Genomic DNA, 16,652 nt, shown 5'->3' with positions numbered 1-16,652 from the left:
AATTGTGAGCATCTACTGACAGTTACTTTAAAGCACCAACATTGACAAATCTATTAAAGAAAATAATTGGCAGTATTTCTCTGAAGGGAAAATATGGACTAGCTATCTTTTGCAAATGTCTCAGGACTACAGGTTTATATGCTATACATGTCCTTAAATTGTGTTGTGATTTAAAAATCTCTTCTCTGTTGTGCTTATATGTCTATATTCAGAAATTTTACTAAAACTTATGGAAGCAACTAAATCAGAACTGTAATCAAGCATGAAGAGCTACATTTTATGGAAAGAAAATTATTTCTATGTTTTAACATCCAAAAATGTAATTAAATACTTATTTTCATTTTCTGGTGAATAGTAGTAGAAAAATTAAAAGTAATCGCGAATGACAAAAAAAAAAATTACAAGAGTACAATACACATATTTTCGAAAAAGTAAACACTACATTTGGTCAGGGAGAGAGCAAAATGAGGTGAAGTATTCAAAAGAATCTTCTAATGCAAATCAGTAAATCTCTGTTTGGCAGACAGTTTAATGAGACCTTTAGCCATAGGCTGATGATAAAGACCGTTGCATTTGACACACAAATAGACAATATAAGCTCTTTGCTACTTCTGAATGTTACAAAATGTCCTCTGTAAAGTTACAGCATTTGATCTCTTAATGCAGAATGAATTTCCTGAGGTGCTAGAGCCAAATCTCTAAATAACTCAAAGTTAATTTTAAATGGACCTGTTAATCTCATTAGCTGGCATACCTTTTGTCACAAATGATTTAAAAGTGCAAAACCTTCAACTTTCCATAATTAAAAACTCACTGATTTTTTTAACTAGCCTAAGAAATAAGACTAAAATTAAAATAATTTATTGGCTTATCTTACATCAACTCATCTTGTTTCTAAGACAAAGTTGAAATCCCATACGTCTGCTTTAGGCCATAAAGTGAAATTTAGGCAGAATTTAGAACCCTAAATCCAGAAGGCAATTCAGGAGCTCATTTTCCAGTGACTATGAGATACTTAAATGTGTATAACTCAGTAGGCAAAATCATGGTCCATGACTTTCATGGTTGCCACCATGCAACCAAAATGCTCTGTCTCCTCTATCTCTTGTGTGATAAAATCACAAGGGACTCACTCTGAAGGATTTGCTTTAGCATACTTACCACATATGGACAGCACAAAGCCCAGGAGCCGAAGTCCTTCTTCCTTGCACTTGGAGTCCACCTCTTCTAGTCACAGTGTCCTCTCACTATGTGGGAACTCCGTCTCTTCCTTAACCTGAGAGAAGTCAAATCCACATCTTCTGATTTCCCAATACGCTCAAACCACGAGATAATGATGAAAGTCCTTCCATGCATGTCCTGATGGGACCGAGCCATTGATGCTCTGTCACCAACCAAAATCCCTAGTGCCAGGAGGCGAGCATTTGCTTCAACAGTCTGTTTGGGCTGTGAGGTGGGAGGAACAAATCCTGGGGTCTCTTCCCTGGGCTGCTCATAACATTTATTTTGTTCATCTTGACATATTTTGCAGTGGAAAATGTGGATCTTGATTAACCGCTTCAATCTATTGCAGCTTTGGTAACTCCGGATGCTCATCTCTTGTGCGTCACTTTGATACTTCAGCTTTTCTGGTTTGCTCAGTAAGGACTCTTGATACCAAACACAGGGATGGTGTTCCCACCAGATGGCAGGACTGTTAGATGCTAGGTATTCAAATACTATACGTTTTTGTGGGTCTAGCTCAGAAGCTTTGCTGCCCATAATGGTCTGATTGACCATTGACACTGAGTAGGAAAATCCTGGTCTACAGTTCGTACGATCTTTATCCCTTAATGGTTGAAGTTGTTGGTTCAGTGTCCATTGAGAAGATCAGTAGTCTTAAAGGAATTGCTGCCTACACACCTCAGTTACTCTTCACAAAATACATGTTCAGGATACAGAATAATAACAAAGAAACGCGGTTTTCTGTTTTACGTTGTGCTTCATGTAAAATTACTCAGCAAATCTTTTCCATAATGAATATGTAAAATAAATCTTTAACTTGCCACAGGTCTAATCATGAATGGAAAAGAGAAAAGATATCATCTTGTTCAAATAGAACTAATTAAATTAATTGATTCATTTAAATCTCTGCCATTTCTTGCGCATTTTCCCTCATTTCATTTCCACTAGATTTCCATTGTCCGTCCTTCATCCAGGTTGAAATGTAAACTTTTTCCAGCTTATTTACCAGCTCAGTCCCATAATGAATGAAGATTTAAAATATTTTTCCTTCCTTGTTTTAAAAATGCAATAAAGGATGTACACTTATTTGTGGATTGGACCTACATTTGTCCACTATACACTGGAAAACAAGCTGTATAGTGAAACTGCTGACCCAAGATTAATTTGCAGCTTGTATAAGCAGGGTCGGGATAAAAAAGCTTCTTCAGTGCCTATAAGCTATAAATAGGATGCATTTGTCCATTGCCTTGCCCAGGCAAATTGTACTGGCTTTTCACCCTGCACCTGTGTGCCTTTATGTTTCTTAGAATAGCAATGGAGCCCTCTCTATCCAAATACTTTGTCCATACCTCGTTAGAGTCATGCTATCAAACTTTTTTCGCCTGAGCACACCCAATAACATGGAGTTTCAAAGCATCTGTTTTCTTATAAGCATACTTTTCTACCAGTGTTCAGACACATCTTTGATTATTTATCTCTGAAACTGTTTCATATGAAACTCTTGCAGTCTAACACAGCTTGCTTTTTGTATGTTCCAGTACGTCTCTGAGAAGCATTCCTAATACAGGTTCATGAAATGCCTAAAATTTAGATGCAAATAAGGTGACTGAATTGAGAAGAATGAATTCCATTCTACCTGTTTTCTAAACTGGGTTATGCCCATAATTTAAACCCACAAAAATCTATAGAAATTGGCAAATTGGCCACAGTAAGCTGCAGCATTTCCCAAGCCATACACATGTTCTATAGGATAAAACTACCTGACCTGTCTTAATAAATTGTTTCCAATTACAAACTTTTCATTTGTCTTCTAACCTTTCCTACCCACACTAAAAAAAAAAAAAAAAAGACAATGTGTTTTGGCACACAAGAATTATCTGATATCCCTCTAACAACACCCATGGAACATTTCATTTTCCTTTGAGTCGCTGAGATGCCCTGTTGCTTTTTGTGTAAACATGAAAGCAAAGAGGCTTTTGATTTCCTAGTGGTATGTAACTGGGATGGCATCAAAATATACTTTAATGAAGTCTTTCAAACACTTTCTATTTTTCTTCTTTTTTCTTAAAAATGTCATTATGTAGGTTAATGCATTTCTCTTTGAAGCATCAACCAACCAGAAATTAAGCAGATTCCCCATAGATCTTCAGGCATCTCCATGTGCAGTCACATTCCTTTTCTGACAGCACATGTGAAAGGTCTGACTTGCACAGGAGACATTTGCAGCATTGGTGTAAAGCCTGTGTAAGCCGCTGTACCCAGGTACCTGCTGCTCCGTGGAGGAACAGCAGGAGCCACAGGCCTTAGCAAAGTCATCTACCCTGGGAACCTTATTGCCCATCAGGGACAAAAATGCCATTCATGTCACTCAGCCCTCCTTGCAGCCAGAACCGGCCACATGGGTAGTGTCTCACGAGCATTTGGGGGCACTGCTCATCCTTTATCATGGTGACTAACATGCAGCCAGCTCTCATTATGACAAGGACTATAAATGCAACCTTGACAAGAACAGCCGTACTCCTCACGTGAGCCTGTTGTGCAAGGTGAAACATGGGCATTTTAGTCACATCATAGGTGCCTCTGTGGGGTCCTTCAGAAGGAAGGTAGCAGAGTAAGGGCCATGGGCCATTAGCTGTTGTGGTGGGTTTGGTTCATATTCCCTAGATTGGCCCCTTCTGCTACAGAATACCCCCACGCCAATGGCTCTTAGGACCTGCCCTAGGTGCTTCTGTACTGCATAGGTGCCAAGCAGGTCTTAAAAGATGGACAGATGGACTTTGTAGCTTTGTGGACCTGTGCTGTCTTGAGGGCTTCAATCTGACTTGAACAAAATAAATAACCATTGCAACAGAAAGTTTAAATGTGAGGGAACAATTTCTTCCAGATGGATTATGATTCTAGTACAGAATTGTTTGGCTACTTCAGGATGATTTTATAAATAGTTTCAGGGCAACTGAAGCCACTTTTTAAGTTGTTAATGTATTCTCTGGAGGAAGACAAGGGCCAGCCCCTGGTTCTAAGGAAAATATCTATCTGTGACAAGTAGCACTACTAACTATAAGCAGCAAACCAGATTATAGGTACTTGGGTATTTACATTTAGTAACTGTCCTGGTTTTGGCTGGGATAGAGTTAATTTTCTTCCTAGTAACTAGCATAGCGCTGTGGTTTGCATTTAGAATTAGAATAATGGAGTTAGACCATGACAGGGGCAAAACCTTGCTACACCTGTAGCTGCTATTTGCTCTGTCTAAAGGAGTATTTTGTTAGTATAACAGTATTATGACATCAGTTTTAAGACCAAGTTGTTAGAAATATGAACTACTCATCACTGTAGGCAGTATTGTTTGTGTGTTTTAGAGGATTGTGTTCATGTACCCTTTGCTGACATAGGGGAATTTTTTCCATTTCTTTCATTTTTGGCACCTGCTTCATACAACTTCAGTTCTGTGACTTTCAGACATGAGATTGAAATAGGGCGATTCTAAATCATTAATTTTCTTCATTTTCAGTGTAATGAATGATAAATGAGGAGTGGGAACAGCAAGTTAAGCACAAAGTTTTAAACCTTTTTGGAGGACAAGGTTGCTTCAAATTATTACCAGGGTTGTTTAATCTTTTTTCTTTCAGCTGTAATACAAATGAGAGCAGCTTTCCCTCAGCAAAAGTGTGGAACTTCAGTGCTTGCCCACATGCATTTATTTATTTCTTTAATTGTAAATATTAGAATGGGAGCGCTCACAGCCACTCACTAACATGGCTCATACTAGAATGTGTGGGTAAGCTCATAACGCTCCACGATGCCCTTTGCAGATAATGGATGGAGAGCAGAAAGTGGTTCCCTTCTCACAAGGGGCTCGACAGTATAAAACACCTCTCATGAGTTCAAGGGAAGGTTATTCTGCTGAAAGTCATTATTGTTTATACATCATCATAAGTGTCACTGAGCTCTTTATGAAGGAGATAAGAAAACAGGACCTGAACCTGCCCTGCTCACAGGTTTACCTCCACGACAAAAGAGACAGAGAATCCTGTATGAAGTATCATTCAACATGGATATTGCAGTTTTACGCTGCCAAGATAATTAAATTTATCCACCTTTATTATTATTATTTCCTTCTCATTAACAGGTTATTCATCAGCTTAGACTTTCAGAGAATGAGAGTGTGGCTCTGCAAGAGCTTCTAGATTGGAGGAGAAAGCTGTGTGAAGAGAGAGAAGACTGGCAGCAAATCTTGCACAACACTGAGCAAAGAATCACAGCCCCACCTCCACCCCCTTGTAAAAAGCCAACGCTGCTGAAGAAGGTAGAAGATACCTCCTGCAACAGACTCTCTTCAGGCATATGGGATACCACCATGTGATTCAGATGCGTGTGTTTGCAGACTGTTAGGAATGAAACCATCTAATGACTTCAATCTGCACAATCAGCAAGCTTTCCTCCCTTCACAAAGTGTGCAGGGATTTTTTATAAGCACTCATTCAAGAGCACAGGATGGAGGAGCTATTTAGATCTGTTGTGTGTGTGTGTGTATGTGTGTGTTTGTTCTTTTCATATATATACACATATACATATATGTGTGCACCTGTGAGTATATATATGTATGTGTGTGTATATATAAATGGAGACAAACTGCACTATAAGTGCTTAGTTTAAAAGTACAAGACGGTCACTTAGAGTTCTCCCATGGACAATAAAGAAAATATGTTAAGCAAATGATGGGGAGAAGTGACTGACAGACATTTTAGAGAGATCAGGAAAGTCTGTGTGCACACTGTACAGCTGTTTTATATAGTACAAAAATATGATGTTTCTTGTTCTCTAATGAATGGTTTTATTATATTACCTGTATACATATATATATTTCTTTGTAGATGTCTGTGTTCTATTGGCGTTGCAAACCTGAGCATTATTTACATGTTTATAACTGGTGTTTTATAACTTTATGCAATTGGTGCTGTCGTTCTTTCTTCAAAATACAGGTAATAAATTCAGTGCTCTAATTTTCCTTTCATAGTTTATCTTTAGCAACATACCAAACAGTTTCAACACTGTGGGTTTTTTTTCAGAACTGGCAATATCCTTTCTTAAATCCAATCCTGAAATTCTTGCAAAGCTGCTACATGCCGGTGTGGTTCAATGCTGTTCAGTCATGACTTCTTTTTGGTGGGCCTGTGTTTCTGAGTGTGTGAACTGTGAATTCTGCAGTTACATCTGAAATCTTATTTCATTCTGGGTTATGTAAAATAATGAGGCACTCATTTAGATTATAAGTATGGTTAGAAATTCATACCTGATTATGCATAAGGTCAGGTGTCAGTAGAAAGATACATAACGGTAATGAGGTATGAAAATAGGGCTGTGATTTACTGCTACAAGCCAGAAGGCTTTATGGAGATGGGTGTATCAAAGGATTATGTCCTTATGGTGGTACAATGATGCATTTATACCTCAAATTTCATGTAATGAAATGGTTTCAGGAATTGGAGCATTCTAGTTGGTGAACATGAGTTCTGAGCAGTAATGTTAATTTATGAAAAACATGCTGCTGGAAATTTGCTAGCTACTGCTCAGCAGTCTTTGAAATACTGCTCTGCCACTAAGAGGTGTAATTTATATAAATACACAGGTATTTTGTCAGGGGCCACTTATTTTAAGTTCTTGGAGTGTGTAGAGCCAGTGCGAAACACTTTTCTTGGCTGTTTGCCCTGTTCCTATTGAGATCCAGGAAAAAGTGCTTGTAATTTTGCAAGTGAATGTAAAACTAATATTTTCAAATGTAAGCTAGGTTTAAAAAGTGAGCTCAGCATTGGTTGGAAGTTAATGGGAAAGAAAAAAAAATGCTTAGAAATGTAGGTTTTTCCATCATGTTTGAGAGAAGCTTCCAGCAGGCCAAATGGTAGAAGCAATCACATGCTTGTTTGTTTGTTTTTACAGGGAAGCAGCAAAACTCAAATTGTTCTCATGAATATCATCAAGCTGTAGGCAGGATTAAGCACCTTCTCTCACTAGATATTAAAATAGACATTTTGAGTGCACAAGGAAGGGGAGACACCAGGTTAGCTCAGAATTTTACCTTGTTACCACTGTTAGCTTCACAGAAGTCCTTTGTATTTCTGTTTATTTCAAGAATACCCATTTCTTTTCTGTGGAGAAGCAGGGACTCCAGACTCTGAATCTTACCTTCAGCTGATGTAAACGGCCATAGATCGTGACTTTATGCAGGAGGGGTAGCTAACCACTGTGGTTATGCAGGAAACAACTCTACCTGCTAAACAATTATATCGGAACGAGGCTTTGCCTGGAAGAATTGATCTTTCTGGCTTTTCAGTCAGATAATCAGGGACACACAGATGTCCCTGTGTGAGAGCGAAATGAAATGGCTCCAGAACTGGATGCAAGAGGGCTAATTAACCCGACCCTGCAAGTACATTGCTTGCAGGACGCATGTTGTTATCCCTACATGGCACAGCATCGCTGTACAGAGCCCTAACAACATCTACCCGGATGGCTTAGCCACCCTGAACACCTCACTGCGCCCAGACGTGCAGACAGGCCCTCGGGCTTGTCGCTCCTCTAACAGGCCTGGCAATTAGCCCTCTCATCAGGTCTATCACACTGCTGACTCTAATGCCCACTAGCTGGCTTGGCAACGGGTAGCAATCAATCCACAGCAGCCTGGTGGTTTAGGGCAAGCTGTAAAAACTGACTGAGAAGCCAGTCTAGACCATGACGATATCTCTGCTATGGCAGTGGGCTTGCTACCAGTCACTGAGCTGGCTATGTGTGAGGTGAGCTTGCGTGTTATCTCCAGAGGACACTTATGGTCACTGCACGTGTGACGTGGGAGGACTCAGAGGGAACACATTTCTCAAATAGAGTTTAAAATGGGACATAAAATAAATGCACATTGTACTATTTGCAGTCCTTACTAATATTTGTGTTAGAGCCATGATCAGCCTCAGCTGCAGATGCTCAAGTGGGGTCTAAGGAACCGTTTTGCTACTCTTTCAAAGTCTGTATCGTGCTCTACAAACCAAGTGTGGAGGAAAGGTCTGTAGATTTTCTAGCAGCTTCATCAACACCGTGACACAGGAGAAGCCAGTACAAACGTGATTCTGGTAATCTGATTTTCAGAAGAATGAACAAAGCAGATTATTCCCCTCTGTGCAGAAGGCTTTTGTTCTATCTTTTGCAAAATTGGGTGAGACATCTATTTTCTTGGCCTCTTCCTTAAGACATGTTACCACAGCGCAGTACAACAAACTAAAAAACAGAAGATATGAGACATTTCTTGGTTTTGTTTTCAATTTTGTTATTAATTCCAGGTTATGTAATGGCTGACTTTTTTACTTGGGAAGATTTTTCAGGATATTCCATTAAAATATAGTACTATAGGAATAAAGTATTTGTGTTAAAACATGTTTTAAATATTTCTCTAATGGCAGTAAGACACTCCAGAGTGTGACTTATGATGTCATAATTCACACCTAGTGTCTTCATTGGTCCCTTGGCCTTTGGCCTTGTGCCTAACAATGCAGTTGGTAGGGAATTATTATACCATAATTCACACCCTACTGTGTCTTATTGCTTAAATAACCATACCCCCAGAGGTGTCTTAAAACTACCATTAAAGTTTATATTGTGTATCAAAATGTGTTTACAGGGCTGGGAAAATTTACTATTGACATTTTGAAATGTTGAGAAGTAGTTTTAGCAGAACTGTACAGTGCTTGTAAATTAATCTCCCCACTGGAGTATGCAGCAGGCAATTACAGTATTTCTTGAGTATATGAAGTCCTCTCTTGCACATTAAAAAATAGCTTAGACAAAAAAAAAAGCCTTATGAATTTAATATTCTAAAGGGAAAGATTAAACTCTATGAGCATGCTAATGCCCTTAATATCAAACGAACAGTCTAAACTATATTTATATTTGCAATAAAGCAATTTCAGGAAGCTGGGGTTATCATGAGATAATCACTCCTCCACGTTGTGCCTTATTGCTTAATTTTTAATATGTGAAACAAACAAAACTTCTAACAAATCAGCCTGTCCTTCAGTATAAGGTAAGAAGAATCAGATATGTTTTACACTTTAAAAAGCCGTTGGTCTTAAAGCCAAGGGAATTCTGAAACCATATTAAACCACAATAAAAGAAAAACAACAGCTGTTGGCATGAGAAATTTTTAAAGCTTGTAAACCTTACTTGTTACTCCTGAAATAGCACTTGGTGTTTTTTAGTTGCTGTAGTTACATTCCTATTGCAGATTATAAGAAAACTTTGCTTTTAAAAACTGATTTAGACATCCAGAGAAATACATGCACCAATATTTTAACGAAAGATCTGTGTAGAGCATGAAGTGATAAGCCTTTTCAAAATGTGTATTGTTTACAAAACAATAGTATGATTGTTGAGTAAGTGAACTACATTTCCCTTTTTGCCAGTGATCCTTTTTTATTCCTTCTAAAAGGTTGACTTATTTTCACTAATAACTTTATTATACTGCAGATCCTTTGTGTGTGCCACAAAGAATTTCATTAACTTGCTAAGAAAGCGTAATAGATTGTAGCATAGTTTTAAAGTGATAGTAATAGCCACATTCATTGTAGTTTTTAATTCTGCTCTATAGTATTGACATCCCTAGTAATCCTGTTAATCTTATCTCTATAAAGCCTGCTAATATCTGAAATGCTCTGAGGAACCTAAAATAAGTTTTGCCATTCACTTGTTAAATAATAAATGTAATTAAACTCTGTACAAGTCAGTTTTCCAGAATGGTATTAAACATTTAATGGTTTTGTGTTCTGAATCTGTAGTTTTAGAAAACACCACCTGAGCATAACTATTTACAGTATCTGAACAAAACAGAAGGGCGTGTGAGGAAATGCTTTTCTTCCAGTTTTGCCGTTCTCTGTATACTCAGGATTTTCATTTTGAGAAGAAATAAATAAATCCCAATGCTGGCTTATACTGTGGCTGTGAGAACTAGATCATTAGTAAAGACTGTCTGTCCTCCCACCTGTGGTTTGGCCCTTTCCCTGACCACATGTACACAAGCTGGATCTGGCCAAATCATGGATTTTGCTGTGAGGTGTCTTAGGCAAAAATTTTGTCAAGTCATTATTTGACTTTTTGAGGGTTTTTTATTTAGTACAGTAAACAAAACAAAACAAAAAACCAAACGTACACACAAATTGAATTAGTTAGAAGTATTTACTTCAACCTTAACTACCTTGTTTTGGTGCTCTTATATGTGAATAAAATCCCGTCTCAGCCCTTCATTATTTCCTTTCCTGTCAACTTAGGTTAATTTTCAAACAGACTGTTATGATGAAAAAAAACAGTGACTAAATGAAATTACAGCATAACCTTTAGGTTTAATTTTTGAAATGAAGCATTTTCCTTTAAAAGTAATGAAATAGAATATTTCAATATTTAACATGTTTTTCACCTTTTCCATCTGAAATTGTTTGTTGGATGCAGTCTGAATTTACACATAATTTCAATTCTTCATAGACATATCTTTTCAGAAATCCGCTCTTCTCTGAAAAGACCACACTAATGAATATTTGTTTCGAGGTGCAGGACAACTGCTGAGGTCCTTAGAAGCACCAACAGGGAAAATTTGACAAGCGCAGGTATATTGCCATCGACGCAATGTTCCTGTGACAGCCATCAGCTAATGTTTGTGCCCTCACTGGTTTTATGTGTGCTCTAGCCCCTTCTCAGTCTACATGGATATGTAGTCACCTGTCTCCTGATACTCATTAGACTACAGAAAGAAGAGTACTGAACCTGTCATAAGCTCCCAGAGAAAGAGGAGAAATGTGCTCTGGGCTCTTTTTAATTACTGATTAATATCAATTACTTAAATATTTCTGAACATGGGAATTGGAATGCAACTTTCTCGCTGTCCGGATGTGAACAAACCACTAGGCTAGAAAGCTGTGGCAATGAAATAGCCACAGTTATTAAATGGAGAGTTATGGAGGTGTAACACCTCTGTTTCATAATGTAGTATAACTTTGTGGTCAGGAAAATATTCCAAAAACTAGAGAAGCTGATTTTACACCGTTTCAGGAAGACAACTCCAAGTACATCCTTTGAACTAAAACAGTCTCTACCTGGTTTTAGTGCAGACCCTCCCTAACAGAATGGTCTGAGTCTCACAAATCAGATAGGCAAGGGAATGCCTAGTGTTCACGTGTGACAGGACTAGGGTAGGAGAACAGTTGTCTGTGGATGGATAAGTTTGAGTAAGTGCTTTGGAAATCTCCAGACATTACCACCTTCCTCAGGGTTCTGAACAGCAGCCTGAAGGTAGATTTTGTATACATCCTTGTTTTATGAATCCCATCCCAATCAGTTTGTGCAGTTAGGAGTATCTTGGACAGAAATTACTCTTCAAATAACCTTCATTTATTATATTTTAGTAACGTGATTACTAAAAGTATTTATTCAAGTCTAACATTTACCGATATAGCTCCCATGTCTGGAATAAGAAATTAGCGTTTAAACAATTAAAAAAAAATTTTAAAAAGGACAACATGAAAATAAGCGCATTTGAAACACATCTTGTGGGTCCATTATGAGATCTGGGCTCCCTGAGCCTCAGAGTTATCATAAGTAACATGCTAAATGCCATTTCATCAAAGATCAAGACAGCAACCCAAAAGCAGCTCTCAAAGTTTAAAGACTTTCTTCTACCTTGGTTTTCTGTCTTATATAAGTCCTCATCGGGCATGAGCAGTTACCAAGGTCAGACATCATGCAGCTTGAAAAGCACGCATCTTTCGTCTCCTGAGGGAGGCAAACGACGAATCCAGACCTCAGCTTCTCTGAAGTGGGAAGGACATTCTATTTAGCCAACCAAAAGCACAATGGTAGATGCCTTATATCAGAAATCTCATGTAGATGTGTTTACTTTTCTATACCAGATGTAATTCCCTTAAACATTCTACAGCAGGGTTGTTTGTTCAACAGATACATTGATTTATAGCTGGGGAATATGGGTCTAGTTTAGGTCCATGATTTTACAAAGATCTTCAGTTAAGTTGAGGATTTGATCGCAGCTGATTTTTAAGGCCCACAGATGATTTACTTATTTCTGTATGTGTACAAAAGTCCTGGCTGAATATTCAAATAAGCTCTGCCAAGACAAAAAAAAAAAATCACGGCAAATCTATAGACCTAGTATTTTATTTGATCCCTGCATAGGAATAAAAGGCCAGATCCTGATGAGGGTTTGGATCTCGTAAGGATGTTAGCACTAGACCAGCCTTTTAGGTGCCTTGTCCCTGGAAAGGCACATAAAACTGAGCTGTGTTTCCATACTGCCTGTTCTGGGCTTCCATTTGTGACTCTGTCTGACTCATTTCTCACAGTAGATGCAGCACCGTAGTTCAGGGAGAAAAAGGAGAGACCTCAGCAGCCTGGAACCGCTGTGCATTACAATGGGCATATCTCTGCGTACAGGAGGAGGTGGAGGGAACGGAGACTCCATCTTCCCAGGAAGTCTGAGAATTTCTAAGCCAGCACAGTACATTTTCCCAATGTTCCCAAACATCCGTGCTCCTTACCTGCTAAAAGCACTGGGACACTGTCTTTAAGAGAAGTAATGGCTGACCTTTAAGAATGAACGTACAAGCACATATCAAGGCAAATGTTCTTGAAAATACACCCAGGTAAAAGTGAAGGCCTAGGCAAAGACAAAACAAATCCTCGAAGTGAAAAAACAGCTGCTCAGGATTACTCTGACAGCAATTGTTATTCAGAATTGGTGCAGTATGTGGAAGATTAATAAAGGGTAAGGATAAAAAACATTGCAGGAGAGTGGGGGGAGAGGAGGAGAGAAACCAGACTTCTAGTAAACTGGTGAGCTTTATTTGTTTTGTTTTATCCTGTTCTAGTACTAGGAGAAAGTATGTAACAAATACCTGGAAGATGAGGAGATTAATACCTCATATGGGGTTTCCAGAAGCAGTAAGTATCATTCCACCACATTTTTTCTTTAATAGGTTAACTGAACTAGCAGAGAGCATCAAAAGCCTTATAAACGTTAAAGGAGAACTCAGCTACTGGCTGGGCTTTTACTGTGTCATGTCACATTCTTTAAACGAGCTGAGGACATAAAGGTTGTCACAGAGAAATTTAGGTTGGAAAGGATGACTGGAGGACCAGTTGTCTAGGTTCTGATGTGGTTGCACTTCTGTTAGCGGAGGCCAGTGTGGGGCTGGCTTGCTTTGCCACAAAGGCATACTGTTGAAACGTATTCAACTTCTTGCCCCCGTGGACCCTCGTGTTCTTTCAGCAAAGCTGCTTCCTACCCAGTCAGCCCTCAGCTGTACAGTTGCACAGGGGTTTTCCACTGAGGTTATAAGACTTAAATTTGTTTTTGAACAATGTTAAGTTTCTGCCAGTTAGTGATCAACAATTTATTCTTCTATTGAAATATATTCAGCTTCTTAGCCCCGTGGACCCTTAAGTCCTTTCGACATGTCATGGTCTTGTGAAGCTAGACTTTTTTGTACTCCCAGTCAACACATAATCTGTCCCATACTCTGCTCTGGTAAGACCCCACCTGGAGTACCACATCCAGCTCTGGAGCCCTCAGAACAGGAAAGACATGGACCTGTTGGAGAGGGGCCAGGGGAGGCCACAGAAATGATCAGAGGGCTGGAACAGCTCTGCTGTGAGGACAGGCTGGGAGAGTTGGGGTTGTTCAGCCTGGAGAAGAGAAGGCTCCAGGGAGACCTTATTGCGGCCTTTCATAAGAGAGATGGAGACAGACTTTTTAGCAGGGCCTGTTACAATAGGACAAGGGATAATGGTTTTAAACTAAAAGAAGGGAGATTCAGGCTAGACATGAGGAAGAAATTTTTTACAGTGAGGGTGGTGAAACACTGTCCCAGGTTGCCCAGAGAGGTGGTCGATGCCCCATCCCTGGAGACATTCCAGGCCAGGCTGGACGGGGCTCTGAGCAACCTGATCCAGTTGCAGATGTCCCTGCTCGTGGCAGGGGGCTGGGACTAGATAGCCTTTGAAGGTCCCTTCTAACCTAAAGTATTCTATGATTCTCTGATAAACAAATAGCTGTGTGCTCATTTTTCCAGTTTTGCTTCATCATTTCACTTCAGCTCAGTTGGATCACTGAGTCTTTTTGCAGTGGGAATGAAGACAGTTACTACTCAACAATTTATTCTTCAAAAAAAAAGGTCGGAATGTGTTCAGTAAGTTAGGTTTAGTTGTCTCTATGCTTGTGAAAAATACTCCTTTTATTTATCAATAATCTGATGCAAGACAACTTGTTTCCCTCATTTGATTCTGATCTCCTCTCCTACTTCTACCGTGCTGCTCCTAGTGTACAATAAGGTATCTACTAACAACATTTTGGAGGCATCTATCAAATATGTTTGGTGCTTCAGATTGTTTTTCAGTATAACAGACATAATTTCTGTAGCAACATTAGCAACATTAGTAAATTCACATCTCCGCGAATGTTAATGTAATAAGCTGTTAGTACACATTATGGTCCTAAGCATTGTGGTTAGAATGAAATGTCATTCCAAACCACACAGACCACTGTGCACTCACACTCATCGTGTTAAGATGAAGCAGAGCTTTAGCCCTGCCATCTTGTAACTATTAAAACATTTCTTTGCCTTTAGTTTACTTGTAATCTTTAAAAAGAAGCTCCATTAGTGCCCTAAGGGAACTATATACTATGAAATAAGGAAAGAAGAACATTAACCACAAAGTCCTAATGGTTTATTAGATGAAAACAAATAGGCAAGCAAACAAATAAAAGCAACATGGAACCTTTCTGCTTTCATATTCTTATCGCTTTTCATTCAAATTGAAGTTTTGGCCTTTCAGTATCAGTATAAAATGGAGTCGAAGACACATTTCTACTTCATTATGTGCAGCAAAAAAGGATCGTACAATAGAGAACTATTTTCCATCTCTCATGTGGATATGGTCATTATTTACTGGAGGCTGTTTTGTAACACAATGACCATCTGTCAGTAAGCACTGAAAACACTCAATCATGCTGGCTGTTATTGTTAAAATGCCACAATCAGTGACTGCTGTGAGGGATTAATAGATTTTTTTGCACTGAGAACAATTACATATTTAGAAGGCCAAATGAGCTCTCATTTGAGTTGGTATAAATCCAGAGCTACTCCACTGGAATCCAGGTATCATGTCTAGATTTATATTGGGGTAGCAGATGTCAGACTTTGACCCAGACCTTTAATAGGAAGATATCAGGGAAGGAGATCCTTTTGAATTGGTTATTTTTTGAAATATCTGTGACTGAAAAAAATGTGTTTATATTAAATTGCATAAGAAAAATAATTGACACCATGTTTCCTTCCCACAATGAAGGGATAGCTCAGAATTATGTTCTGCTATTCTGCAGAAAGGTACATTCTATGCTTCTGTTCTAAATAATTGTTTTTAAAGAGGTTCGGTTTGCAGTTACGTTCATTAAGCTTGTCTTTTGAATGTTGCATCTCATTTCTTTGTGCACACTTGGTCAGGAGTATAGATGCTCAAAGGAGCCACCAGCTACACTAGCAGACCCCAGGATTACAACTGAGTGTAATTCTGCACAAATCTGTATAATTAAACCCTTCAGGGAAAGTCTGGAATGGGATTCGTTCAAATGCAGCCATGTGATTACAAGTGCATCATTAACATTCTTTTTATTTATATAAAGGGAAGTGGTGCCCTCAGGGTGGCAGAGTGAGCAAGAAATATAGCCTATACATTGAAGGTCATATGCTATACAGGGGCGGGAAAACATTTCTTAATCAAAAAATCCCCTCTCCATATCATATATTATGACCATGGGCAATAATTACTTAGCCTATTAAAATGCTTAGCTCAGTTAATGATTTAGTTAGTAAGTATCAGACATTTCAACTGTAGGAGGAACAGGAAGGCAAAAGGAGAGAGTGATATGGGGGACTCTAGTCTTGAAAGAAGCTGAGTATCTCCAAGAAATCTTTGGGAACCCTCAAACCCTTTTGGTTTCACAGGCCTCTGAGGAGCTTGCAGATGATCAGCCTTTCACACGGAAGGCTCTGACACGTGATAGAGCTGGTCCTTATGGTTGCTACCTCAGAAGCCTCATTCCATTGTTGAACCCCACCTCCCTCATTTCCTACTCCTCTTTGGCACCTTGCTGCCAAACGCCACGTGGCACCCAGCCTTTCAAAGAGGGTGAGCTGCATGCAAGAAGTCTAATGCTCCCCACTGTGTCATAAACCCTTATCACCCCGTCACGTGTGAGACAGTAGGCGAGGTGTGAGTGCGGCACGGACAAGGAAAGGGAATATCACAGAATCACAGAATGGTTGGAGTTGGAAGGGACCTCTGGAGATCATCTGGTCCAACCCAGTATATCCCAGCATGAAACC

At 39.1% G+C, this 16,652-nt stretch overlaps 2 protein-coding genes across 3 annotated transcripts in view; one reads left to right on the top strand and one right to left on the bottom strand.

The window, feature by feature from the left end:
- Positions 1-6,198, top strand: part of MYO16 (myosin XVI) — a 297,728-nt gene extending 291,530 nt beyond the window's left edge. For both annotated transcript variants that reach the window (XM_065626752.1, XM_065626751.1), the window contains exon 35: positions 5,354-6,198. In XM_065626752.1, coding sequence (XP_065482824.1) covers positions 5,354-5,587 — 234 coding nt within the window. In that variant the 3' untranslated portion in view covers positions 5,588-6,198. The remainder of the gene's footprint in view (positions 1-5,353) is intronic.
- IRS2 (insulin receptor substrate 2) overlaps positions 1-16,652 on the bottom strand; it is a 316,286-nt gene that overhangs the window by 39,411 nt on the left and 260,223 nt on the right. The window lies entirely within an intron of this gene.

The sequence above is a fragment of the Caloenas nicobarica genome, chromosome 1 (assembly GCF_036013445.1).
Source record: "Caloenas nicobarica isolate bCalNic1 chromosome 1, bCalNic1.hap1, whole genome shotgun sequence".
NCBI lineage: Eukaryota > Metazoa > Chordata > Aves > Columbiformes > Columbidae > Caloenas > Caloenas nicobarica.
Note: the sequence above shows the minus strand (reverse complement) of the source record. Positions and strands in the feature narration are given on the sequence as shown.